The sequence below is a fragment of the Henckelia pumila genome, chromosome 4 (assembly GCF_033568475.1).
Source record: "Henckelia pumila isolate YLH828 chromosome 4, ASM3356847v2, whole genome shotgun sequence".
In the NCBI taxonomy this organism is placed as follows: Eukaryota; Viridiplantae; Streptophyta; class Magnoliopsida; order Lamiales; family Gesneriaceae; genus Henckelia; species Henckelia pumila.
Window position 1 is genome coordinate 140472073 of NC_133123.1, and position 26314 is coordinate 140498386.

Genomic DNA, 26314 nt, shown 5'->3' on the forward strand with positions numbered 1-26314 from the left:
AAAGATGGCTCTTGCACTCATCCTTACAGCCCGGAAGCTTAGACCGTACTTCCTGTCTCACCCAATCGCGGTCTTAACTAACAGTTTGCTAGGCCGGGTGATGACTCATCCAGATACTTCGGGTAGACTGGTCAAATGGGCGGTGGAGCTAGGGGAGTATGACATCGAATATCAACCCCGGGTTGCTATCAAGGCGCAGGCTCTGTCCGATTTCTTGACAGAGATTCTTACTTTCGGCCAGGAAGAAGTATGGAGGGTGTTTATGGACGGGGCTAGCAGCTCGGAAGGAAGTGGGGTAGGTGTGGTTCTGATCTCTCCCACGCAGGAGAAAACCCGGATAGCCATGAGGTTGCACACTTTCAAGTCCAACAATGAGGCAGAGTACGAGGCAGTCGCGACGGGTTTAAAGTTGGCTCGAGAAGCGGGAGCGGAGCATGTAATTATTTACTCCGATTCCCAGCTGGTAGTGCAGCAATTACAGGAGTGTTCAGTGTTAAGGAAGAAAGGTTGCGAGAGTACATGGAACTGGTCAAGAAGCAGGGAAGTGATTTCTCCAGTTGGAACATGTAGTAACCCGGAACCCATTTTAAGATAATAATATGTTAAACATGATTAAGGGTTGGTAATTGATCTATTTTGGAGTGTTATTGGACTTCGGAAGAGGAATTTGGGCTTTTGACTTTGGGCCAGATCGAAAGCTCCGATCCCAGTTCGGAAGCTCCGATCCTGACCACTTCGGAAGCAGATCGGATGCACGGAGATCGGACGTTCCGATCAGGAACGGAGGTTCCGATCTCATCCAGCCAGCAATGCTCGATGACTCAGCCGTGAGTTTTGACAGGTGTTGATCAGGGGTTCGATCGGAAGTTCCGATCCCGGAACGGTGGTTCCGATCCCGACATGTCGGACATGCACAGAATGAGCTGGAATCGGAAGCTCCGATCCCGAGATCGGTGGTTCCGATCGTTGCCGATATTTTGGCTATAAATAGGGCTCATTTGCTTCAGTTTTGAAATACGAATTCCCGCATTTCCTTCTTCAGTTATATAGTGTGAGATATACACTTGAGGGCCCTATCGGTTATAATAGAGGTTCTGGAATAGCCAAGGTGTGGTTATAGTCATCCGGGACTAGCGACTCCAAAGGGCTAACTACGGACGAAGGTATGGTCCGGGAATCTATTTAAGTTTTGGGAGTACTTATTAGCTTAGTTAAGGCTTATAGAATTTATGTAGTGATACGGTGAACTTTTGAATATAGGCTTGGAACCTAGGATCTATTATACTTGAACTAGCCTAGAGGTACGTACACATTGACTGAGATTGCCAGCGAGTATACATGTTTATATGTTGCATTTATTTGGCATTATTATATGGCATGATGTATGATTTACCGTTTTCTATACTCATATGTCATGTGCATATACACGTTGAACCTATACCTTGTTATACCTGATTATAGAGCCGCTCAGCTCTATACTCGATAGTCTGTCACTGAGAGTACCGCGACGGCGGGGGCATTTATGTCTGTCTACTCTGGTGTACTAGACGAGTGTGGTTGCACCCAGAGGTTGATCCGTGCGGTGGCAGCACTCATATGGCGCCGGTTCTGAGCATGACTTTTCAGATGACCCTGTACCAGTCATCATGTTGCATGCATTATATACATATGTTTACTCATGTCTATGTACTGGACGTAGCGCTCACGTCCTAGTTGTTATCTTGGACACCCTATTCCATGGGGCAGGTCGCAGGATGGACGGAGCTGGTAGTTCAAGGCAGGACTAGGGAGCAGGAGCTTTGAAAGTTTTTATACAGCACGATTTATTAGCTGTATAATGTTTACTTTTAAGAATTTCGATATGGTTGTATCACTACAGATTTAAGCCTGGATTATATTATTAAGCTGATATGTAAATTATGGATTATGTTTCCGCACGTTTTTACTCTGTTAAGTATTTTGCTGTATTAAGTTTAATGCATGCTATTAGTTGCCAGTTAGTAGGTGATTCCATGCAGGGTCACTACATTTTTGGTATCAGAGTATGCATAGATTTTGGGATTAGTACTTGGGATTTAGTTTAGTCTTGAGTAATTCTTGCGCATTTGGGATTTTAATGTGCAATTCTTTTCAGGATATGGCTGACGAGAGTCATGGTAGTGTTGGCCAGGGAGGTGGTCATCATCATCGTCGCCATCATCATCAGGATGATCAACATCGTTCTCATGAGGGTAGATGTCGCTACTCTATTAATAAGTTTATGCAGGTAGGACCGAAACCCTTAGTGGGAGGCGAGAATCCTGAACAAGCTAGAAGCTGGATGTCTAAACTTGAGAGCACGTTCCGAGCTTTCGAGTGTACTGAGGAGCAGAAATTGGAAGTTCTAGAATTCGTTCTAGAGGATAGAGCACGTTTTTGGTGGGATGCCAAGGTTGCTCAGGCACGTACTGAGAGAGGACAGGTGACTTGGGGGGATTTCTGTCGGGAGTTTCAGAAATTATATTTTCCTCCGGCTGTTCGCCAAGCACGATCTATGGAGTTGCTTACTTTGAGGCAAGGATCAATGACTATTGATCAGTATCAACAGCGATTTTTTGATCTGCTACCTTTCAGTCCTCATATCAATGAGAGTGATGCGTCGAAATATGATATCTTTCTACAAGGCCTGAACCAAGATATCTACTCTCAGGTTGTCGTCTGTGATGACCCGGTGTCTTATGAGACTTTGGTGAATCGTTGCCGTCTTGTGGAGACCAGCAACAGGCGTGGACAGTTGATGATGCCAGCACAGCCTAGTGGATTTGTTGAGCCTCGAGCTCAATCTGTTGTGCCATCTGTACCTACGTCTTCTTCTACTCCTACTACTTCATCTGGATCTCGTGGTTCACGAGGTATGTTCCGCTTTGGGAAGAAGAAGAAGAAGAAGGAGGAGTTTTGTAGCCAAAGCTGATCAGGCACGTACTGAGAGAGGACAGGTGACTTGAGGAGATTTCTGTGAGCAGTTCCAGAAACTGTATTTTTCTCCACCTGTTCGCCAAGCACGATCGATAAAGTTGCTTACTCTGAGGCAAGGATAAATGACTATTGATCAATATCAGCAACGATTTTTTGATATGCTACCTTTCAGTCCTCATATTAATGAGAGTGATGCATCGAAGTATGATCTTTTTCTACAAGGTCTGAACCAAGATATCTACTCACAGGTTGTTGTCTGTGATGACCCAGTATCTTATGAGACTTTGGTGAACCGTTTCCGTCTTGTGAAGACCAGCAACAGGCGGGCACAGTTGATGATGACAGCACAGTGTAGTGGATCTTTTGAGCCTCGAGCTCAATCTGTTGTGCAATCTGGACCTACGTCTTCTTCTACTCCTACTACTTCATCTGGATCTCGTGGTTCACAAGGTATATTCCATTTTGGGAAGAAGAAGAAGAAGAAGGAGGAGTTTTGTAGTCACTGTGGAGGGAAGCATCCTGCAGCTTCATGTCGGAGAGCTACTGGGGCGTGTTATATTTGTGGTCAGCAGGGACATCTGCGGAGAGATTGTCCTCAGCGTATGGGTTCTGCTAGTGGATCGGGATCCCAGGTTGGATCTCAAGCTTCTATTTTTCCACGTCAGCAGCCAGCACCACAGAGTTCTTCTGGTTATCGTCCCCAGACTCAAGGGCAGGTGTTTGCTCTGTCTCAGGAGCAGGCTACTGAGGGAAGCGATCGTATGTTAGCAGGTAACTTCTTGTTATGTGGTATTCCTGCACTTGTATTAATTGATACTGGAGCATCGCATTCCTTTATTTCTAGTCGCTTCGTTAAGAGACATAGATTACCTTATGTATCATTAGATATGGATTTAGTTGTATCTACTCCGTTGGAGCAAGAGATAGTAACTAAGTGTCTAGTGATGGGTTGCCTTCTGGAGTTTGAGGGTAATGTGTTATCGGCTAATTTGATGATATTAGCGATGACGGATTTTGACTGTATCTTGGGAATAGATATGCTGACTTTGTATCACGCTACTGTGGATTGTTATCAGCGTCTGGTACAGTTTCATCCCGTTGAGGGTGATAGTTGGTACTTTTATGGTGAGGGTGCGCGACCTCCGATGCCACTTGTTTCGGCTCTGAAGGCATGTCATGTCTTGGAGTCAGGTGGGGAGGGCTACCTCATCTATGCAGTTGATATGTCCATGAGTAGTACGGGTATTGATCAGCTACCGGTTGTCAGCGAGTTTCCTGACGTATTCCCTGATGAGATTCCTGGTTTTCCTCCGGTTCGAGAGGTTGAATTTGGTATTGATCTAGTACCAGGAACTACGCCTATATCCCGAGCACCTTATCGTCTGGCACCGTCAGAGATGAGGGAATTGAAACAGCAGTTACAGGATCTGCTTGATAAGGGATATATTCATCCGAGTGTTTCTCCGTGGGGAGCACCTGTTTTGTTTGTCAAAAAGAAGGATGGATCGATGCGATTATGTATTGATTACAGGCAGTTGAATCGTGTCACCATCAAGAATAAGTATCCTTTGCCGCGGATTGATGATCTGTTCGATCAACTACAGGGTACTTCTGTTTATTCTAAGATAGATCTGAGATATGGATACCATCAGATGCGGGTACGAGACTCAGATATATCTACGACTGCTTTCAGGACCAGATACGGGCATTATGAGTTTCTGGTGATGCCATTCGGTTTGACGAATGCACCGGCAGTCTTTATGAATCTGATGAATCAGATATTTCGAGATTATCTGGATAGATTTGTCATCGTCTTTATAGATGATATTCTTGTTTATTCTCATGACAAGGATGAGCATGCACAGCATTTGAGGATTGTTCTACAGACGTTACGAGATAAGCAGCTATATGCGAAATTAAGCAAGTGTGAATTCTGGCTTGATCGGGTAGTATTTCTCGGTCATGTGATTTCAAGTGAAGGGATATCTGTTGATCCTAGTAAGATAGAGGCAGTGCTGAACTGGTCTCGTCCGACGACGGTTGCTGAGATTCGTAGTTTCTTGGGTCTAGCGGGATATTACCGTCGGTTCATCGAGAATTTTTCACAGTTGGCCAGGCCTTTGACTCAGCTTACACGGAAAGATGTTGCCTTCATTTGGTCCTCGGATTGTGAGGAGTCATTTCACGAGCTGCGTAGACGTCTTACTATTGCACCTGTGCTAGCTCTACCTTCTGGATCAGGAGGTTATGTTGTCTATACTGATGCCTCTGGTCAGGGGTTAGGATGTGTTTTGACACAGCATGGACATGTTATTGCCTATGCTTCTCGACAGTTGAAGTTGCATGAGAGTAATTATCCAGTGCATGATCTCGAGTTAGCCGCCATTGTATTTGCGCTCAAGATTTGGAGACATTATCTTTATGGCGAGAAATTTGAGATATTTACGGATCACAAGAGTTTGAAGTATTTATTCACTCAGGCAGAGTTGAATATGCGACAGAGACGCTGGATGGATCTCCTGAAGGATTATGATTGTGAAATCAAATATCATCCAGGTTCTGCTAATCTTACTGCTGATGCCTTGAGTCGGCAGGTGAGACTGTCTGCACTTCAGACTAATAAAATATCTCATATGATTCAAGAGTGTTGTTCATTAAGTTTTACGCTCAAGCACAAGAAAGGAAGGAATGAGATTCGTTTGTATACTATTCTATCTGAGCCAGCATTGTATTCTCGGATTAGAGATGCTCAGATATCTGATGTTAAGACTCAGCGATTAGCACGTCTAGCCAATGGAGTTAATACATCTGGATTCCATTTTCAGGCAGATGGTTTATTGTGCCTATCCAATAGAGTGGTTGTACCTAATGTTGCGGAGCTCAGGAATGATATTCTATCTCAAGCTCACAGGATTCGATTATCAGTTCATCCTGGAAGTATGAAAATGTATAAGGACTTGCGAACTAGATTCTGGTGGAAGGGGATGAAGCGAAGTGTGTATCAATTTGTTTCGAGATGTTTGGTTTGTCAACAGGTCAAGGCTGAACATCGACGACCAGGTGGATTACTGCAGAATCTTGAGATTCCCGAATGAAAGTGGGAGCACGTAACTATGGATTTTGTCACCCACTTACCTATGACATCACGTCAGTGTGATGCTATCTGGGTCGTTGTTGACCGTTTGACGAAATCAGCACATTTCATTCCTTATAACCGAGAGTATTCTTATGATCGCATGGCACGCTTATATATCCAGGAGATTGTGTGATTACATGGGATTTCAGTGAGTATTGTCAGTGATAGAGATCCGCGATTTACTTCACGTTTTTGGGGTAGTTTTCAGCAGGCGTTGGGTACCACTCTGAGTTTGAGCACGGCGTATCATCTGGAGACTGACGGGCAGTCAGAACGCACTATTCGTATGCTGGAGGATATGCTACGTTCTTCTGTCATGGACTTTGGCTTATCTTGGCAGGATCAGTTACCTTTGATTGAATTTGCCTACAATAACAGTTATCATCGTAGTATTGATATGTCACCTTTCGAGGCATTGTATGGTCGACGGTGTCGTACTCCGTTATTCTGGGATGAAGTCGGGGAACGGCAAGTCGAGGGTCCTGAATTGGTGCAGCAAATTGTAGACAAGGTAGATTTGATCAAGCATAGGATCAAAGTTGCTCAAGATAGACAAGCCAGTTATGCGAATATTCGCCGCAGGCCACTTCAGTTTGAGCCTGGTGAATATGTATTTCTCCGGGTATCACCTTTCAGGAAGGTGATGAGATTTGGTGTGAAAGGCAAGTTGTCTCCTCGTTACATTGGGCCTTTCCAGATACTGGAGAAGATCGGAGATGTTTCTTATCGTTTGGATTTACCGCCATCTCTTTCCAGTATACACAATGTTTTTCATGTGTCGTTGCTTCGACAGTACATAGCTGATGAATCTCATGTGATTCAGTCTACTGATATTCAGCTAGAGCCAGATCTGTCTTTTGTTGAACGACCAATCTGTATCCTAGACAGGAAGGAGAAAGTTCTTCGGAACAAGACTATACCACTTGTGATGGTACAGTGGCAGCGCCGAGGCGTTGAAGAAGCAACTTGGGAAACTGAGAGTCGTATGCGAGCAGAATATCCTGAGTTGTTTGCTTTGTATTTTTGATTACCATATAAGATGTAATTACCGTTGTTGTAATAAGACATGGTTTGTTGTTTCATATTGTTATCTTGATTTATCTTTAGATGTTATTTCGCGGACGAAATATCTAAAGGTGGGGAGAATGTAGTAACCCGGAACCCATTTTAAGATAATAATATGTTAAACATGATTAAGGGTTGGTAATTGATCTATTTTGGAGTGTTATTGGACTTCGGAAGAGGAATTTGGGCTTTTGACTTTGGGCCAGATCGGAAGCTCCGATCCCAGTTCGGAAGCTCCGATCCTGACCACTTCGGAAGCAGATCGGATGCACGGAGATCGGACGTTCCGATCAGGAACGGAGGTTCCGATCTCAGCCAGCCAGCAATGCTCGATGACTCAGCCGTGAGTTTTGACAGGTGTTGATCAGGGGTTCGATCGGAAGTTCCGATCCCGGAACGGTGGTTCCGATCCCGACGTGTCGGACATGCACAGAATGAGCTGGAATCGGAAGCTTCGATCCCGAGATCGGTGGTTCCGATCGTTGCCGAGATTTTGGCTATAAATAGGGCTCATTTGCTTCAGTTTTGAAATACGAATTCCCGCATTTCCTTCTTCAGTTATATAGTGTGAGATATACACTTGAGGGCCCTATCGGTTATAATAGAGGTTCTGGAATAGCCAAGGTGTGGTTATAGTCATCCGGGACTAGCGACTCCAAAGGGCTAACTACGGACGAAGGTATGGTCCGGGAATCTATTTAAGTTTTGGGAGTACTTATTAGCTTAGTTAAGGCTTATAGAATTTATGTAGTGATACGGTGAACTTTTGAATATAGGCTTGGAACCTAGGATCTATTATACTTGAACTAGCCTAGAGGTACGTACACATTGACTGAGATTGCCAGCGAGTATACATGTTTATATGTTGCATTTATTTGGCATTATTATATGGCATGATGTATGATTTACCGTTTTCTATACTCATATGTCATGTGCATATACACGTTGAACCTATACCTTGTTATACCTGATTATAGAGCCGCTCAGCTCTATACTCGATAGTCTGTCACTGAGAGTACCGCGACGGCGGGGGCATTTATGTCTGTCTACTCTGGTGTACTAGACGAGTGTGGTTGCACCCAGAGGTTGATCCGTGCGGTGGCAGCACTCATATGGCGCCGGTTCTGAGCATGACTTTTCAGATGACCCTGTACCAGTCATCATGTTGCATGCATTATATACATATGTTTACTCATGTCTATGTACTGGGCGTAGCGCTCACGTCCTAGTTGTTATCTTGGACACCCTATTCCATGGGGCAGGTCGCAGGATGGACGGAGCTGGTAGTTCAAGGCAGGACTAGGGAGCAGGAGCTTTGAAAGTTTTTATACAGCACGATTTATTAGCTGTATAATGTTTACTTTTAAGAATTTCGATATGGTTGTATCACTACAGATTTAAGCCTGGATTATATTATTAAGCTGATATGTAAATTATGGATTATGTTTTCGCACGTTTTTACTCTGTTAAGTATTTTGCTGTATTAAGTTTAATGCATGCTATTAGTTGCCAGTTAGTAGGTGATTCCATGCAGGGTCACTACAGAACATAGAGCATATTCCCCGGGAACATAATACTGAGGCAGATGCTCTGGCCAAAATGGCTACTTCCTGGAGTAGTGGTAACAGCCGGGAAGTGATACAACAAGTGGGGTCGGTGTTGGCAATAGAGGAAGAAGAGCAGGAAGGAAAGGGGAAATCTTGGATGACCCCTCTCATTAACTATTTACAGACAGGGACTCTTCCCTCAGATGGGGCAGTAGCCCAAAAGGTCAGAAGACAGATACCCCATTTTACCCTTTTAAATGGGAGTCTGTATCGGAGATCCTTTCAGGGCCCACTACTAAGATGCCTGGAGGAGAAGGAGGTGAAATATGTGCTCCAAGAAATACATGAAGGATGTTGTGGGGATCACGGAGGAATGTGGAGCCTAGCCCGGCGTACTCTATTAGCCGGGTATTGGTGGCCTACTCTACAGCAGGATGCCCGTCAAGTAGTCAATGTTTGCGAAGGATGTCAAAGATTTGGAAATTTTTCTCATAAGCCGGCATCAGAGTTGCAAGCAGTATGGGCATCCTGCCCATTTGACCAGTGGGGCTTGGATATTGTGGGACCTTTTCCTCTAGGGTCCAAGTAGAAGAAGTTCCTTCTAGTTGCGGTAGATTACTTCTCTAAGTGGGTAGAGGCGGAGCCCCTTGCAAGAATTACAGAAGAAGTTGTGTTAAACATCATATGGAAAAATATTGTTTGTCGGTTTGGTGTTCCTCGGAAATTAGTTTCTGATAATGGAAGGCAGTTTCAGGGACGGAAGATGAAGGATTGGTGTGCTGAGATGAAGATACAGCAGGCCTTTACCTCGGTGGCTTATCCTCAGAGTAATGGACAGACGGAAGTAACTAATCGAACGATATTACGGTCTTTGCAGGCCAGACTCTATGGCATGGATAAAAATTGGGTGGAGGAAATTGCAGGGGTGTTGTGGGCTTATCGTACTACGCCGAAAACAGCTACAGGAGAAACACCTTTCGGCTTGGTGTATGGGTCCGAAGCAGTGTTACCAGTGGAGATTGGGCAATCTTCTCCCCGAATACAAGCTTATCAAGGGGAAGGAACCAGTAGCCGAGCACAGGAGTTGGACTTGATAGAGGAGAAGCGAGAAAGGGCGGCTGTAAGGATGGAGGCTTATAGGGGAAGGGTGATGAAAGCTTTAAACAGGGGAGTCAAGCCTCGAGAATTCCAGATAGGAGATCTTGTATTAAAAAAGGTTAACCCTGCAGGGGATGTGAAGAAGTTAGAAGCAAAGTGGGAAGTTCCTTACAAGATTACTCGGAAGGTGGGGAGAGGGGCTTAGTACTTGGAAGACAGTCAAGGTAAGACCCTGAAGCGGCCTTGGAACACGTTGCATCTCAAGTTGTATTACTCTTAAACAAGCAAACTTGTTGTAATATGTATTACATGCTGTTATGTGAATAAATGTGTGTTTTGTTTAAATGTACTTAAAGCCCATGGCAAACCCATGGCACCTTAAAGCCCAGGCGATCCACTACCCTGACACCATAAACCCAGGCGTTCCACTACCCTGGTACTTAAAGCCCATGGCAAACCCATGGCACCTTAAAGCCCAGGTGATCCACTACCCTGGCACCATAAGCCCAGGCGATCCACTACCCTGGCACCATAAACCCAGGCGTTCCACTACCCTGGTACTTAAAGCCCATGGCAAACCCATGGCACTTTAAAGCCCAGGTGATCCACTACCCTGGCACCATAAGCCCAGGCGATCCACTACCCTGGCACCATAAACCCAGGCGTTCCACTACCCTGGTACTTAAAGTCCATGGCAAACCCATGGCACCTTAAAGCCCTGGCGATACACTACCCTGGCACCATAAACCCAGGCGTTCCACTATCCTGGTACTTAAAGCCCATGGCAAACCCATGACACCTTAAAGCCCAGGTGATCCACTACCCTGGCACCATAAGCCCAGGCGATCCACTACCCTGGCACCATAAACCCAGGCGTTCCACTACCCTGATACTTAAAGCCCATGGCAAACCCATGGCACCTTAAAGCCCAGGTGTTCCACTACCCTGGCACCATAAGCCCAGACGATCCACTACCCTGGCACCATAAACCCAGGCGTTCCACTACCCTGGTACTTAAAGCCCATGGCAAATCCATGGCACCTTAAAGCACAGGCGATCCACTACCCTGGCACCATAAACTCAGGTGTTCCACTACCCTGGTACTTAAAGCCCATGGCAAACCCATGGCACCTTAAAGCCCAGGTGATCCACTACCCTGGCACCATAAGCCCAGGCGATCCACAACCCTGGCACCATAAACCCAGGCGTTCCACTACCCTGGTACTTAAAAGCCTGTAGTAACAACATGGGCCATGTATGGAACAAGCAGCTCATCATCGGTGGCTCAGGATTATCTTATAGTGCTATGCCTCTCGGGACAGCGAAACAGGTTCTAGCCCGACTACTCGCCGGAGGTATGGTGTTATTCTGATAGGCCCGGACGGTGAGCCCGAGGTCATTTCAGGGGCCCAGGTATGCAAAGGCCCGTGATAATTCACAAGCCATATGAATCTAGGTGATCTACCCGGTATGCAAAGATGACCCACCACCCTGACACCTAAACACTCGGGTAATTCAACGTCCCGATACTCAACAGGGAATTCAAATACGCAAGGTGACAAAAAGCCAAAGAAAATCAAATAAACATATTTATTACTCAATGTTTTTTACAAAGAAAGCAAAATATCCCTAGAAACGTATTAAAACAAGAGATAAGGACATGCCTCGGGCACTAGTTTTTACTTTTCTTCAGGAGATGTCTCCTCCCCGGTCATGGAAAAAGAGGGCAGGGATGCAATAGCTCGATGGATGTTCGGGACCCCTTCTTGACTTAACCCGGCCTCTTCGTATTGAACAGAACATAGGTCGAAGCCCTGAGCAAAGAAGTCAAAGGATTGGTCTATCACCATCTTCTTGAAATCTTTTGAGGCCAGAAAAGCTTTCTTCTACTGAGACTCGGTCATCAGCTGCTTCTTCAAAGAGGAGTCGGCATCCTCGGCTAGTAGGCGAGACAGGCCCGCCTCTGTCCAGGCGGCAATTAACCCTGCCTGCATCTTCTCTATCACAGCCTGATGCATCTCCGTCTCTCGCCGGGCAGCATCCGATAAGGCCAAAGCCTTGTTAGTCTCCTCTCGGGCTTCCCTCAGTTGGTTTTGAAGAGCCTGGGACGCCTTTAGATGGATCTCTTGGGCGGCAGCCAGCTTTCTTTGCCATTCATCTTGGGCCTGGGTAGCTTCCACCCGGGAACTCTCCAGTGCCGAGCGCAGAGCACCAACCTCGGCATCATGCATCCCCTGCAGCCGGGCGGCGTTAAGGCGAAGCTGGGCCATGCGCTCCTCGAAAGAATGAGTTTTTTCTCTTTCCCGGTGGAGGACAGAGTTTGTTTCCTCCAGAGCACTGGCTAGCATGCATAGGCCCTACAGGACAAAAGTGGGATGAGACAAAGGAAGCAAGGAAAGAAATAGGACACTGGACCCGTACTCACCGTATAGGCATGAGATAAGCCTTCGGAGAACTTGGAGGTAGCACCCCGCACCGACAGAGATGTTCTCTCCTCGAGTGAAAGCAAACTTTGGACCACTGCAGCCTTCGAAGAGGTGGTCCCCATCAGGAATAAGGGAAATCGAGAGTTCCAGGTAGAGGAATTTACTCGGTTCCCCCAGGCGCACCCCATGTGCTCCATGCTGGCCGAGGGGATGTCCCAGTTCGAGGCTAGAGACCTGTCGGGCTTAGCCGGGAGAGTTGGAGAAGGAGGGACAGGGGCAGTAACGTCCTTCGGGTTGCTCAGAATGATCATGTCAGGATCCCGGAGAGCCTTCCTCTTTCGCCGGGAAAGCGGAACTTCATCCTCCAAATCCTCAGCCGATAGAGGTGGGTTGGGCTGAGAGGAGATATGGGAGGAGGCTGGTACCATGTCCGCCAAAGCCCCATCAGGGAGGAGTGAGAGAGAAGCAGGGGGGAGAGAAGTCTGGATCGGGGGCAGGGATACAGCGGTAGGCAAGCGTGGAGGGCCGGAGAAGGCAGCACGGCTCTTTTCCTCCTCCCTGGCTTTCTTCCGCCTTTCCGCTAAGGCCCTGGTTTTCTCCTTGGCAGCCTGCCTTTCTATAGCTCGCTGGGCAAACTCCTCCCTCATCACGTCCGACGGATCTGCCACAAGAAAACAATATATTAGGGATAGGATGCAACAAACAAATCAAAACAAACGACAGGAAGAGAACCATAACTTACCAGGTTGAGCTCCCGGAGCACCATAAGCGTCGATCACCTGGTTAAGGGGATCTTCCACCCGGGTACTCAACCCGTAAGCTATCATATTCTCATGCGTTAAAAGGACAGGGGAAGAGAAGTTTTGGTTGCCCACTAAAGCCAGGCTGCGAACGTAGGGCTCCTCAACCTTATAGTTTTCAGGGAGTTCAGGTTGAGGGAGAAGGCTGGACAAAAATCCGGTCCTAAAAGAGAAGGGGACCGGGGGCGGATAAAGAAGTACCTTTCTTTCCATCCCTTCAGGGAAGAAGGGATATCGGAAAGGAAGCGAGCATTCTGCCGAGCGGCCAAAGAAAAGGCCCCCTCGTTAAAACGGCAGGAGAAAAAGTAGTGAAAGATGAGGGGGGTGATGACTAAGTTATGCATTTTGAAAAGAATGTAGGTGGATGCCATAATTCGGAAGGAGTTCGGATGAAATTGGTTAACCGGAACTCGGAAAAAGTCGGCAACTGCCAGGTAGAAAGGAGGAATGGGAAAGCGAAGACCGCTACGGATTTGATCCCGAAAAAAGGTATGACAACCCGACGGAGGGGTATCGGGTGTGCTCCCTGATAAGGGGCGAAACAAAGTATAAGATAGGGGGATTTCTCCTGAGTCACGCAATTCCTCCGCCGCCCCCTGCGATAAGGTGTTGGGAAGATGGGTGAACCATCCTAGGGTTGGCGGAACGGAGGCAAGGGGGATGGGGTTCTGCATTTTCTTTTTTCCTCTTCCCCTCGCATTGGAGGACGAGGCTACGGAGTGTTTTGCGCGGGAAGTTTTTCTAGAAAGGCGAGGTCGGGAAGGAAGAGCCGAAGCGGAACGAGCATCGCTCGAGTCACCGCTAGGCTCTTCGTCTCTAGGCGAGCCTTTGGCATTCGCCCCAGAGGTAGAGGACGTACCAGTAGACATGAAGGAAAAAAGAATACTTACGTAATTACGAGGCAAGTGAAAGTGTGCGGGAGACGAATGACGGAAGTGGAAGCGAAGGACGGATAATCAGAGGCAATCGCGCAAGGGGGGGGGGGGGGGAGGCAATGAGGAGGTGAAGAGAAAGCACAAGTGCTGGAGTATTAATAAAAGGTCTGGGCAATCTAAGCCGTCTATTTTGAATTGAACGGAAGAGATGCGCAAAGCGTGCTTGGGAAGCTAAAGCGACCTCTGACAAGATCTCTGACAACGCGTACTACGAAGCATTTAGGGCTGACGTGGAGCTCAGTGTACCGCACAGGACCACCGGGGAAGGGCCATACTAATCTCTCGGGACAGCGAAACAAGTTCTAGCCCGACTATTTGCCGGAGGTGTGGTGTTATCCTGATAGTCCCGGACGGTGAGCCCGGGGTCGGCTTGCAAGACGGGAGCCCGGCGTCATCCCGATAAGTCCCGGGTGATGGGCCCGGGATCATCTCCTAAATCGGGAACCTAGGATCTCCTTCAGGGGCTCAGGTATCAAGGATAAATATCCAGAAACCAGGGGCCCGTAATACTCGGTGGGCCCTGGGTCATTTCATATAAAAAGAAGCTCATACCTCCTTTACGTGTGGCAGACTCTTACTGCAAATCAAATCATTAGGCAGCATGGTGTAACAGTATGGGCTCGGTATGGGCTCTTCCTAGTATTACGGGGGGGTCAATCCTACGTGACAACTATCCCATCACAAAAACAGTTGTCAGTTGGGCCATGCTGGGCAATCATGGAAGAGGCCGGGTCAATGCGTATAAAAGGAAGGCCCCTTACTACAAACATGCATGAGAAAAAAATAGAAAGAAAAAACAACAACTCAAAAAAGAACCCACGCCTGAATATTCATTTTATGATGTTCGCATCAATATATATTTTTTTAGATAAAATATAAATATTTTTATATCCTAGCATCATAACAACTTTTTTAGTTTTTTCTTTAAATACACTGTACCATTTTCCCTCCCATGAAACTTAGGTAGGCCCTGGTTGAATGGGTGGATTTATACTGATTTGGATTTCAAATTCACCCCTCAAATCCACTCCAGTCTCCAACTGCTTGGTTTGGTTGACCCAATAGTTTTGAAATCTCAAATCTATGGATTTGGGTAATAGATTTATAACCTAATCTTCAACGAATTTAAATCCTAAGCCACAACGGGTGATTTGAAATCTTCTGGGCGTTGTTTTCTTCAAGCTTCAGATACTCCGACAGCCTCACGGTGGTGGGATCTCCGCCTGCACCGTACTCGTTTGGGAAGCCATCTCGTGGCTACTCATCTACCGTACTTCCTCCTACAAATCCCTCATCCACGATCAACAAAGCTTCCAAGAACTCGAGACCATGAAGACATCCAACGCCACTACGGTCTCCTCCAATATCGTCAAAAAGTCGTCCAAAACCAAGAAAATCGACCGGGTTGAGACGTCGTTGAAGGAATGGAGCCGGGATTTGTCCTTGTTCAAGTTCAAATCAGGCGCGGCCGTGGCCCTTGTCTTCTTCATGGTTTTCGGGTTGTTGAACAGTATGTTCGAGGGCACAACCATGGCCAAAATCCCTTTTGTACAGATTATTGGTGCAGAAGATATATGAGCCACATGTGTTGAGGATATGACATGATTGATTGTTGCTTAAAGTTCTTGTATCTACCATGTTCAATCAGCAAGGATGAATCCATTTTTTTATTTTATGTTTATCCAAGCAAGAGATTTAATAAGAAAATGATTAAATCAACAGATTTTCAAATTTATTGATTTGAAATTTTTTATCAAATCCAAATACCTTAATCCAAGCAAACCTTAACTTTTCATTAAAGTAATATTTTCTTCAAAATATACCTGATATTATTAATCATGTTCGGATTTTTAATAATATAATTTTTTTTTTCCCGGGAGAGATACTTCAAAATTTTCCAACCAAATTAGTTGACGAAATTATACTTTTTTCTTCTTTTAAAATTAGTAAATATTTAATCTCGTGTCTATTTTACTTGGAAAATAGATACTAGAATGAAATATCTATTTAATTAAAATGGAAAAACTCTCACGAGATTGACTTCCGTGTTAACTTCATGAGACATATAGTTCACTTCTAGAGAGAGGAGTCAGAGACACCTGAATCGAACCAAATCTGTAAATCATGCAAGCTTTTTGGGGTGGTATTTTTTTTTTTTTTTTTACCTTGGTTAACTTTTTTTTTAAAAAAAATGACCTCCCCTAGTGCAATTCATATCACTTGGGGAGCTCAATTTTTTTAAAAAAAATGTTGACCAAGGTCAATTCTCCAAATATCCCCTTTTTGGGTGGGTATCATTAGTATAGAACTGTAACAAAGTAAAACATATCTCTGTAATGGCAATATTTCATATGTATCTCAACTTTTAAGTCAATACAAGACATCTAAAAGCCATTAGCGATTGGCAGCCAAACACACGTTAACATACAATCAAGCTCTTGTATTGTCTTGGGTAAAAACAAGCAACTCTCAGACAGATACAGAGGGAAAAAAAAAACAATATTGTGACTCGTGAGTAGTAAATTACATGCAATCTCAGCTCTATATATCTCCAACCGAAAAAAAAAAAAAGAAAATGATACCAATGCATCACGTTTCCTCCATTGAGAAGCCAGTGCACGACGTACCATCTCAGATTTACTTGTGTACCCGAGATTCTGATCACCTCCTCCACTTGCGGTCTGAAACAATTAGGACAGGCAGTAAGCAGATATATTGTGGACACCGAAAGAAATAAAATTTGGATGCAAAAAGATCAATGTTACTAATATTGAGTGGTGCGCTCTGCAGTGGACATGGAACATGCAACGCAGTCTGCATGACTCAAGATGATGAGCACAGTAAATGAAGTTGATAGTGTTGTGTTCACAATCTACATGATATTTATGATAATGGTGCAACACTCATTGTCTTCGAGGCTTACAGAAACGGATGATCATTGATTTACACAATTGATTCCCAGTAAAAGATCATCAATGCATGTAGACATATAGGTAATTTAGGTAAATGTGATGGATTGAAATGCACCCAAGATGGGTCTCATTTTAAATCTAAGTTTAAAATCCATTCTCAAATCCCTAGAGCATATAATGAAATAGTTTAAACTGAATTCAACGAATTTGAAAATCTCCTATGTGAAAAGCATCCAAACTACCATTCGCTTTGAAATCCTAATTCAAAGTGACTCGATATAAAGGCACCCCCCTCAGGTTGCAATTTGATTGAATGAAAGTGCTTCAGGTAAGGATTTCAAATGACACTGAAGTTGGATGCATATACAATCCATTAGTTGGAAGCATATACAATCCATTACGTTAATGGAGGAATATATATTTGAAATCGACCAGAATAAAAATCATCTAAACAAATAATATGGATTTAAAATAATTTCATATCCTTTAGGCTTCAACACAAGCTCGCTTAGACATAAGAAAATTTAGATCATACCTTGAGGAGAATGAGTTCCGTTTCCCTTAGCATTCTGCTGTGCCTGAGATAAAGAACGCTCAATACGAGGAGATCCTTGCCTTCCATTTGAACCAGGTAGAGATTGTCTCTTTTTGATGTAGATATCCTTCTCATGCACATCGGGACTAGACCGTGGAGAGCCACTTGATATAGCTTTGGCTCTTGCAGATTCAGTTGCTTGCATGTAGCTTGGGAGAGAGTTACTGCTACTACTATCTCTTGGTTCTTGATCTGTATTATCGGGTTTTGCCGAACCAAAAGAGTTTCGCCTTTTTACAGCTTTGTGCTCCTTTGGTAACTGCTCCATGCTACTTCTTGAAGCCGAATCCTGATTGGAGTTCGGAAGGGCTTTCTTATCAGCAGACGAAGACTTATTTTTACGACTTGACTCACTTTTGTCACTTCTTTTTTTCTTCAGTTTTGAAGAAACTAAGGGGGACGGAGTTGCTTGAGATTCAGTGACAGTTGTATGGCTTCTTGGAGATGCTTCGGGGGATTGCTTGTGTACCAGGTGGCTTGCTTCAGATCCCAGCTCCAGTTGCAGTTCACTTGGATCTGCTTCTGGCTTCTTTTCTAATGGTGGCGAGTCTATGGGAAGCACAGAATTATCACATTCAACAGTAGCTGAATTACCACTATCATCCCTGGGCAAATTATTCATGTTTTTATGTGATTGGTCAGGTCCTAGGATGCTGGATGTCCCGTCGATGTCAAGGACAAAATTTTCTCCACTTGTAGAATGGTCAGACTCATCAGCATTTTTTTTTGGGTTCTGTTCAATGTCATTGATTCCAACCTCTGACCTATCAGGTGAATCAAGGGTCGATGAAATAGAAAGTTCAGTCCCACATTCAGAGCCACCTATTTGAACAGCTGGGGCATTGGAAGTTGGATTTTCTGATGATTCAATCTCTTGAGGCATAAATGGTTGTTGATTAGTAGAAGTAGAAACCTTTTCCGGGTCGTACTCGATACCATGATCCAGGTTGAATGACGCCTCTAGCTTAGCATTATTAGCAGCTGAACTCAGTTCTTCAAATTTTGACTGGGCAGCAAGAAAAGCGGGGTTACTGGCCTTCCTAGATAATTTCTTAGTCTCAGTTTCAGGTTCCTCGGCCGAAAATTTTTTCCCATCTGGTAAGTCAACTTCATATACTGTTTCCTCCTTATCAGGGAGAGATATTGCATCCACCTCCAAATTTGAGTCTGTTTCTTTTATCTCATTAGAAGGAGGTTCTGATTTTGTTTCAGCCTCCAAACTTGTAACTGTTTCTGTTACAGAATGTGTTAAATCAGATTTGTCAATGTTCTGTAGGTCAGGATGACTGGAGGAAGGCGAGATTGATTTGCACACTTGGAGATCTACGCTGTCTTCCTCGCAACTGCTTAAATTGTCGTCATTTACAGATGCTTCGACTAATGCTCTCACCTCAGGTACGATTGTTTGCTCGGGACAGTAATCAGGTGGAACTACAGAGTCCACTTTGCCTTCAGAGTTTTCAAGGTTATTCTTCTCTAGTAGCTCTGCAGCTGATCCAGATTCCAGTACCTCGGCATTGCTTACCGACGAAACTGACATCCATCTTTCAAGCCATTTCCAGGCGGAGTCTGATCTCAAGGGGTCACACTTGATTTTTATAGATTTGGACTTAGGTGTTGACTCCATCAGCTTACAATAAAATCCAGAACACACATCAGGGTCAAAATGTCTGTAGTATAAATGAAAATAAAATACAAGGAAAATCCAAAATATAGAAGTGTGTCCATGTTCATTTACCTGACGGGCAAATCCATTGCTAAGTAGTTTCTCGATGGAAATGTAAGAGTGTGAAACATTTGATTTTGCTTCCGTTTCGCTCCTCTGAAATGAAGAGAATGTAGCACAAACAAAAAAAATTACGGGTGATATAGCTGTATCTTCTAAGAAAAAAGAAAGGGACATCAAATGACACATATTTGGTTCTCCTGCAGTGGAGTATCAGAAAATATGACCCAATTTCATAGTAAACATGAATCTAGTTTGATAGAGAGGGTGGTGAGACTTAAATTAAATTCCTGAAACCAAATCTCGGAGAATATAGAATTTAATTTAAATGACAATTTGCATGACTATAAACAATTAAACTCTCATCATATAAAATTAATGCACTAGCTCATCTGCCTTAGGACATGCAGAATGTCACTGCGTCACTGCACAATCTCCATAACTTAAAATTGGGGGTTTACAGGCGTTTAGGATTGTCCAAAGTAACAATGTGAAACCAAAGAACAGCAATAGAAAGATTGTCCAAAGTAACAATGTGAAACCAAAGAACAGAATACTATTGCGGCAGTAGGTATCTGCAAACGATACTGAAAAGTTAAGAAAATAAATTATATGTCAATACCGAATTGGGATTATCCTTTCCCCTGCTTGCACTTTGCTTCTCAATATCCCCTGATTCTTCAGCAATTAGGCGAGCACGGCGAGCCCGAACAAGAGCCTGCATTTTGACGATAGCCTGGACACACTTAAGAGTTCCCACGGCATGCCTTCGAACTAAATGTCCCCGTATAGCTGCTTGCAGTTTTATTATGTTCTTCTGCTTTGATAGCAGTCTTTGAGCCTAGCAAGTGATATCAAGAATAGGATATAACATTGACCAACAAACTTGAGAGTAAGAATTATAACTCTGTAAGTAGGCACACCAGGGATAGCCTGATAGCAGACTGGATTACAATTATACTGGACTCATCATGGGTTGCATCAGCACTCGAGTCAGAGTCATCCACATTATCAAGTATGGTGTCTGATAACTTTAAGTTTGGTTGAGCAGACAACTCAGTTTTCTCTTCTTTCCTTTCAATTACAGAGGACTTCTCTGGAATAGTCAAGTTAGGCTGCATAAGGAAGTTGCCATCTGTAGATTCTGGACTATCCTTTTTCACAGATGAAGGAGCTTCTGAGATGATGGTGTTACTCAATACTCGATGTCTAGCAGATCTCTTTCGAAAACTCCACCCACGCCTCTCATTTGAACTCTTGCTCTGCAATATTCAGAAGTTCGTAACCATAGTCTCATTTAGAAAGTGAAAAATACAATTCAACATGAACTAGTGAACAAATTAAACACACACACACACGTATGAAAAGCAGCAAATAGCTTAAACTCAACAACTATAATTTTTTTTTCTCACCGAAATTTACATGAATGATAAAACCAGTTTGTTGAAACAATTACACTATTTTATAACGAAACATATTCATTATTGACTAAACCACAATCAAGACACACTTATAAGGCGACTGGTCCTTGTTTCAGCAGCAACATCCAACTGCATTTTCTACACAACTGAGATTAACATGGTTCTAAATTCCAAGTGGGACGAGGTGATTACTAGAGGAAGAATTACATGGAGCATTCAATTTTCGGAAATCAATTAACAAAAGATTCCACATTGTAAAGACGCAGGTCCGGTATGCAGTCGCAATTTCACCTCTCAAAGAAAAGACATCAGTGACTACAATAGCATCAACCATCATGTGCTCACAAAAAAAAAAAAGAAGATCAAACTAAAAGCTTGTCAATTCCGGTAATGCAAATCGCTACTCCATCATTCAATCGACTAGAATAACAAGCCGAGTAATTGAGCTAGCGCAATCCGTTCACAGCTTGAATAATACCAAAAACAAAAGTCCAGCTCGGGAAAAAAAACACCTGAACGTCAGTTTCACAGATCCTAGTACCCTACCATAGATTCGAGCATCGAACAGTCAACCGATCAAGCAGATAAGCTTCTCCAATTATAAACTAAAAAAAAAGGCATCGGATCAACTCAAATCATGCCAAAGCAATCCAAGCAAATGTAACTAACCAGACGAACAAATAACTTCAAAACAAAAACGAACTCGAAAGCTCAAATTCTAAACATAAAAACACAAAGATTCTACAAAACAGCAGATTCAAACAAGATAATAAACAGATACACACCTCCGGTGCTTGGAGATCCTCGTGATCGATCAAATCACTTCCGCAGGCAATTATCTTGAAGCATGCTCCACTTGATTTTACCATTATCACTCTAAAAACTTATGAGAACCACCACTCTCTCTCTCTAGAAATTTGATTTTCTCTCTTCCACAGTGAAACATATGTAGAACATTATTAGACGTTTATTTTGGAAATTGAACCGGATAAATAACAATAATAGTAATAATATAATAAATAAGTAAATAAATAAAGTGAAGGTATGCGGACGTCAATTTCTGTTCTTAAATCTGGTTTACCAGTGGGCTTGGATTCCGTTTTATGGTGATTGGTTCAGGAGGCAGGGGAGTTCCGTTTCCTTTTCTGAAAGAGGTTTCTTTTTTTTTTTGGATGGATGGATGGTACCACGTTATATCCGTTGGAGAGTGACGTGGATATATTTCTCTATTTTTTTTGGTCATTTTATTTTTTGATTTGATGATTTGACAGTGAAATATCGTAGGGTCACGAGATACGAGACTAATGCGTGTGTATTTATTCAGTTTTGGATGCAGTGGTTGCTATGCCAACATTTTTACCTGCTTAGGCCTTAAGTCCGTCTATTTGGGTGGATAAAATAAAATTGAATATCGACATAAAATATGCTATTAATAAATATATTTGAGTCGGGTTTAAAATAAAATTTAAAAAAAATGATACTCCCTCCGTTTCAATTATATTGTTCACGTTATTTTTTTTGTTTGTCTCAAATATATAGTCATATATCATATTTAATAATATTTTTTTACACTTCTTTATTAATATACCTATATTAACTACACCTTGAAAATTGTGCAATCGTTTTTTAATACATTAAATAAGAATAAAATAAAAAGTCTATATAAAATTTATTTTTCCAATAACTTTTTCTTAATTTGTGTGAAAAAAGAAAAGAGAACAATATATATATATATATGAGACATAGGGAGTTTGTTTAATTTAATTTCTTAAATTTGAGATATGTTGTATATATCTTGATGTCCCGGGTCATCCTCGAACTCTAACAGGGAAGGGGGAGCGTAGAAGGGATAGAGTGGAAATGGACCTTGGTACGAAGAGTGTCTGGCCAGATCAAGAGCATCTAGGAGGACATGGTGGAATGATATTGTCCGGGTGGAAATGGTGACTGGTCTGGAAGGAAAGCCTCAGAGTGATCACGCTAAAAATCTTTTCGACGTTCCACTAACTTTTCTTGTTTGAGTATGTACAGATCATCCTACTCGGGTTCACCGTACCATGTCAAAGGTACCCGGGCTCATCCTACCTCGTCAAGGGTACCCATGCTCAGACTACCACGTAAATGGTACACATACTCATACAATACTAATGTTCACATTATCATGTCAAGAGTATCCATGCTCAAGAGTGTCAAGAGTACTCATGCTCACATTATCATGTCAAGAGTATCCATGCTCATCCTACCCAAGATACCTATACAAAATCAAGAGTACTCACATGAAAATACACATTTTACCCCGAAGTTTGTCCACCTTAACTTACTATTTTTTTCCCGGTGACATCCTATCTTGTTTTATAATTTAATAAGTATAGAAAATAAATGAAAGATAATATTGTAATTTTATATTTGATATTTTGATTAAATAAATAATTGTCTAATTAATGATGATAAACATTCGTACATCCTCTCAAAAAAAAAAAACATTCGTACATAAATTTACAACCAACCACGTAAAAAAAAAAGTGTTTTCCAGCGTTTTTTTAAGGTGTATATTTAAGAACAATACAATTTTGTAAGAGGTATTTTAAATTATATGTTCACAAAATGGTAATCAAAAAGAGCTTGGGTTTAATGTTTGAGCGTAGATACTAGAAAGTTTGTTCGTTTACGTGGCTTCTAATTACTAAGCACTCAGTCAGATTCTTAAGGACCCTTTTTGTTAAATTCTTTTTTTTTTTTTTATGTGAACAGTGTTTTGATATATGCAAAATACCAAAAGAGAGATTTTTCTGGAAAAATTAGCATTGGCCTTGATTAATAACACGTGGAGCTATATGTGTATGCAAGTACCATAATCGCGCATTTAAGAGTTTGTTACGGGACTACAAGTTACGGAGCGCAAAGCGCGGGACTAATAATGTGTGACGGATTCATAACGTGTAATTTATTGTCGTATAAAATGTTTTTTTTTTATTAAAGTATTTTTTACAAAATTTTTTATAAAATATTTTAAAAATTGTTTTAGAAACAAATATATTATTTGGATAATATTATATAAAAAAATTTAAAAATTAAAAAGAGATGTTTTGTTTTTTTTATCATTGCTTTACTTCTAAAATAATCAAAAATATTCCTCACAAAAAAAATACTTAGAAGAACTTTTTTTAAAAAATATTTTCAAAAATAATTTACAAAAATCTTGTTCAATTACATACTTTAAGTTGTTTCACTTATCAAAAACAAAAAATATATTTTTAAAATATTTATCCAAATAAAACCTAATATATAGTTTGATATGATCGATAAGATAAGCAAAGATAGTTCAACCAACAATTAACGTACGCGTCGAAAAATATATATAAAATAACCCTACATAAACTTGTAATTCCTTTCATTCTTTTAAAATCATTATTACATGTTCATATTTTTTTATCAATCATACACCACGAGCTAGATGATGCCTATTTGCCTTTATACAAAATGTTATAATCCACAAATTTGAGGCATGCTGGTCCATAAATTTTAAATTACGTGTTTTTGCAACCTCTAAAAATAAATGTTATAAATTTTTTATTCACAAATTTATGAACAAAAATTTCATAATCACTTATAATACGAGGTTACAAACACTTTCTAATTTTATTTGTAAATTAGATAAGCTATAAGTTGCCTAATTAACGATACATTTCTTTTGAAGCAACCAAAACGAAAAGTGATTAGGTGACGATTAAATAATCTCATAATTTATTATTTCTTTGGGGAAAAAAACGAACTACATACATAAATTGGAGTCCAAGTCTCAACCATATACTAATTATAGTGGTGAACTGTGAATAGTTACAAATACATTTCAAGTGCAAAAAAATAAAAATAAAAGAATAAATCTACGAAGCTAGAAACGCAGCCTGCTATTTATAGGGGGATTCTTAGCCGGCAGATGGGCAATGCCCGATCTGCCGGATCCGATGGCCCCGGGCCATTTACACATAACATCATAGTGATATGTCAAGCCCCGAGCTGTTGGATTACCCTTCGGGCACTACCCCGGAGGGCAGCATAGAATCATCCCTATTTATATATAGTTACGTTGAGATATATTTATGCACCAACATTTGTATAGTTACGATTTGACTAGGCGTGGGAAAATATATCAAAATTTTGGAATATCAAGATTATCGTACCGAAAAAATATCGAATTTTTGGTATATTGAAGATTTTGATACATGTAATGATACCGAATTTTTCGGTATGATAACGCATCAAATTTAAAATTTTCGGTCTATACCGGTATACCGAATTATTATATAAAAATTTAAAATAAATAATATTTTTAAACGATAAATTTATAAATTTAAAAAAATATAAGGTTTTTTTCGGTATAAATTGGTATATACAGATACCGTATTGAAATCTCGATATACCGTAAAATTTCGATATAATCGATATGTTAGTTATAGCTTATAGGTACCGTAATTTTCGGTATCTTATATTGTATATAATTTTCGTTACGGTACGATACGATATGTCACCCTAAAGATTGATAGTCAAATAAAAAAATATAGTGTAGTCTTACTCAAGTAATCCCCTTAAATTTGGTAAATAGTAATAATTCAATCCTTCAAAATCAAGAAGTCATTAGCTGTAATTGCTGTTTAAAATAACACCTCTTGCCAGTTGTATCATTTGTTTCATTAGCTAGCTAACGGAAACTATCTATTTTGATGTTTTGTTAGTAGTTAAAATTTTATTTTTAACAGTACATTTTATACTTATATATCAAATATAATAATTTATTTACTTATTTATTGACTTTTAACTAACATATATACATATATGCTCGTGCGCACATACACACACGATGATCTCATCAAATGACAAAAAGATATGTATCATTATATGTGTACTTGCAATGTGAGGAACACTCACAAATTTTTTTTTTCAAAGGTATCTAAATTTAGGATAGGTCCATATTTTTTTAAATGGTGTTATCTTTATAACTTGCCAACATAGTGTCACGCTATTATAAATTTTTTGGTGCTATTAATTGTGGTAGTATTAAGCTAATAATTAATAGGAGTGATGAACATTATTATAGCTAGATAGAAGCCGTGGCCCTACTGGGAATGATTCATGTGAGGTCCAGAGTGGATGTACAAGTAATTATGGAAAAACTATAGTTAGTTAATGATTTGATTATACCAATTAATTAAATTTAATTACCATCATCAATCAATGCGTTATGTATGTACTTATGCACATGTCATCTCATGAAAAGTGACTGTGTTGATAGAACAGCCAAATGCTCGAATGATCTTATGATTCATAAATTATATATTCTCTGTACAAACATTTTTTTGAATGTTATATTAATCCGCGAGTTACCGGGTGCATGATGTAAAATAAGTTAAATAGCGGCTTAGAGTTTGCATCGCGGTGAGGGAAAACAAAAGAAGAGAATAATATTGGAGGCCTTTCTCTGACATACAACGAGTTTGTCAGCACGTGCCATGACTCAGCAATAGACGGACATGTTACGCTGCACATGGGATCTGATAATGCAATTTAAGCGATTATCATATGACAAAACATAAAATTAGTTTAATGGTAAAATACGAGAGAGTCCCGTTGTTGAATCTGTTGCTGTTTGCCCCAAAAATTGTCAGCATATTCCACAACATTTGGTATATATTTGGCCGAC

The 26314-nt window shown here is 41.6% G+C and overlaps 2 protein-coding genes and 1 pseudogene across 2 annotated transcripts; 2 read left to right on the plus strand and 1 right to left on the minus strand.

Annotated features, from left to right (window-relative positions):
* The first annotated feature begins 4 nt into the window (after positions 1-4).
* On the plus strand, positions 5-10006 carry LOC140861902 (uncharacterized). Its single transcript, XM_073264905.1, has 3 exons — positions 5-566; positions 8691-9220; positions 9332-10006. Exons 1-3 carry the CDS (start codon positions 5-7, stop codon positions 10004-10006), a joined length of 1767 nt encoding a protein of 588 aa, XP_073121006.1.
* Positions 10007-15121: 5115 nt separating this feature from the next.
* On the plus strand, positions 15122-15701 carry LOC140861903 (uncharacterized; annotated as a pseudogene).
* Positions 15702-16296: 595 nt separating this feature from the next.
* Positions 16297-21591, minus strand: LOC140859820 (protein IQ-DOMAIN 32). The gene is made up of 6 exons (XM_073262384.1): positions 21402-21591; positions 20119-20457; positions 19818-20036; positions 19208-19291; positions 17410-19099; positions 16297-16643 (listed from the first exon to the last, which is right to left on the minus strand). The coding sequence occupies exons 1-6, from the start codon at positions 21483-21485 to the stop codon at positions 16624-16626; spliced, it is 2436 nt and encodes an 811-aa protein (XP_073118485.1). The 5' UTR covers positions 21486-21591; the 3' UTR covers positions 16297-16623.
* Positions 21592-26314: the final 4723 nt, after the last annotated feature.

What these genes read in the sequence shown, in the direction of transcription:
- LOC140861902 (XM_073264905.1), top strand. Translation starts at nt 5, where the DNA reads ATGGCTCTTGCACTCATCCTTACAGCCCGGAAGCTTAGACCGTACTTC. An exon ending in GATTTCTCCAGTTGGAACAT is followed by an intron (nt 567 to 8,690) that starts GTAGTAACCCGG and finishes GATTCCATGCAG; the next exon opens with GGTCACTACAGAACATAGAG. An exon ending in CGGCATCAGAGTTGCAAGCA is followed by an intron (nt 9,221 to 9,331) that starts GTATGGGCATCC and finishes TACTTCTCTAAG; the next exon opens with TGGGTAGAGGCGGAGCCCCT.
- LOC140859820 (XM_073262384.1), bottom strand. Translation starts at nt 21,485, where the DNA reads ATGGTAAAATCAAGTGGAGCATGCTTCAAGATAATTGCCTGCGGAAGT. An exon ending in CTGCTATCAGGCTATCCCTG is followed by an intron (nt 20,037 to 20,118) that starts GTGTGCCTACTT and finishes ATCACTTGCTAG; the next exon opens with GCTCAAAGACTGCTATCAAA. An exon ending in GCAATGGATTTGCCCGTCAG is followed by an intron (nt 19,100 to 19,207) that starts GTAAATGAACAT and finishes TTTTATTGTAAG; the next exon opens with CTGATGGAGTCAACACCTAA.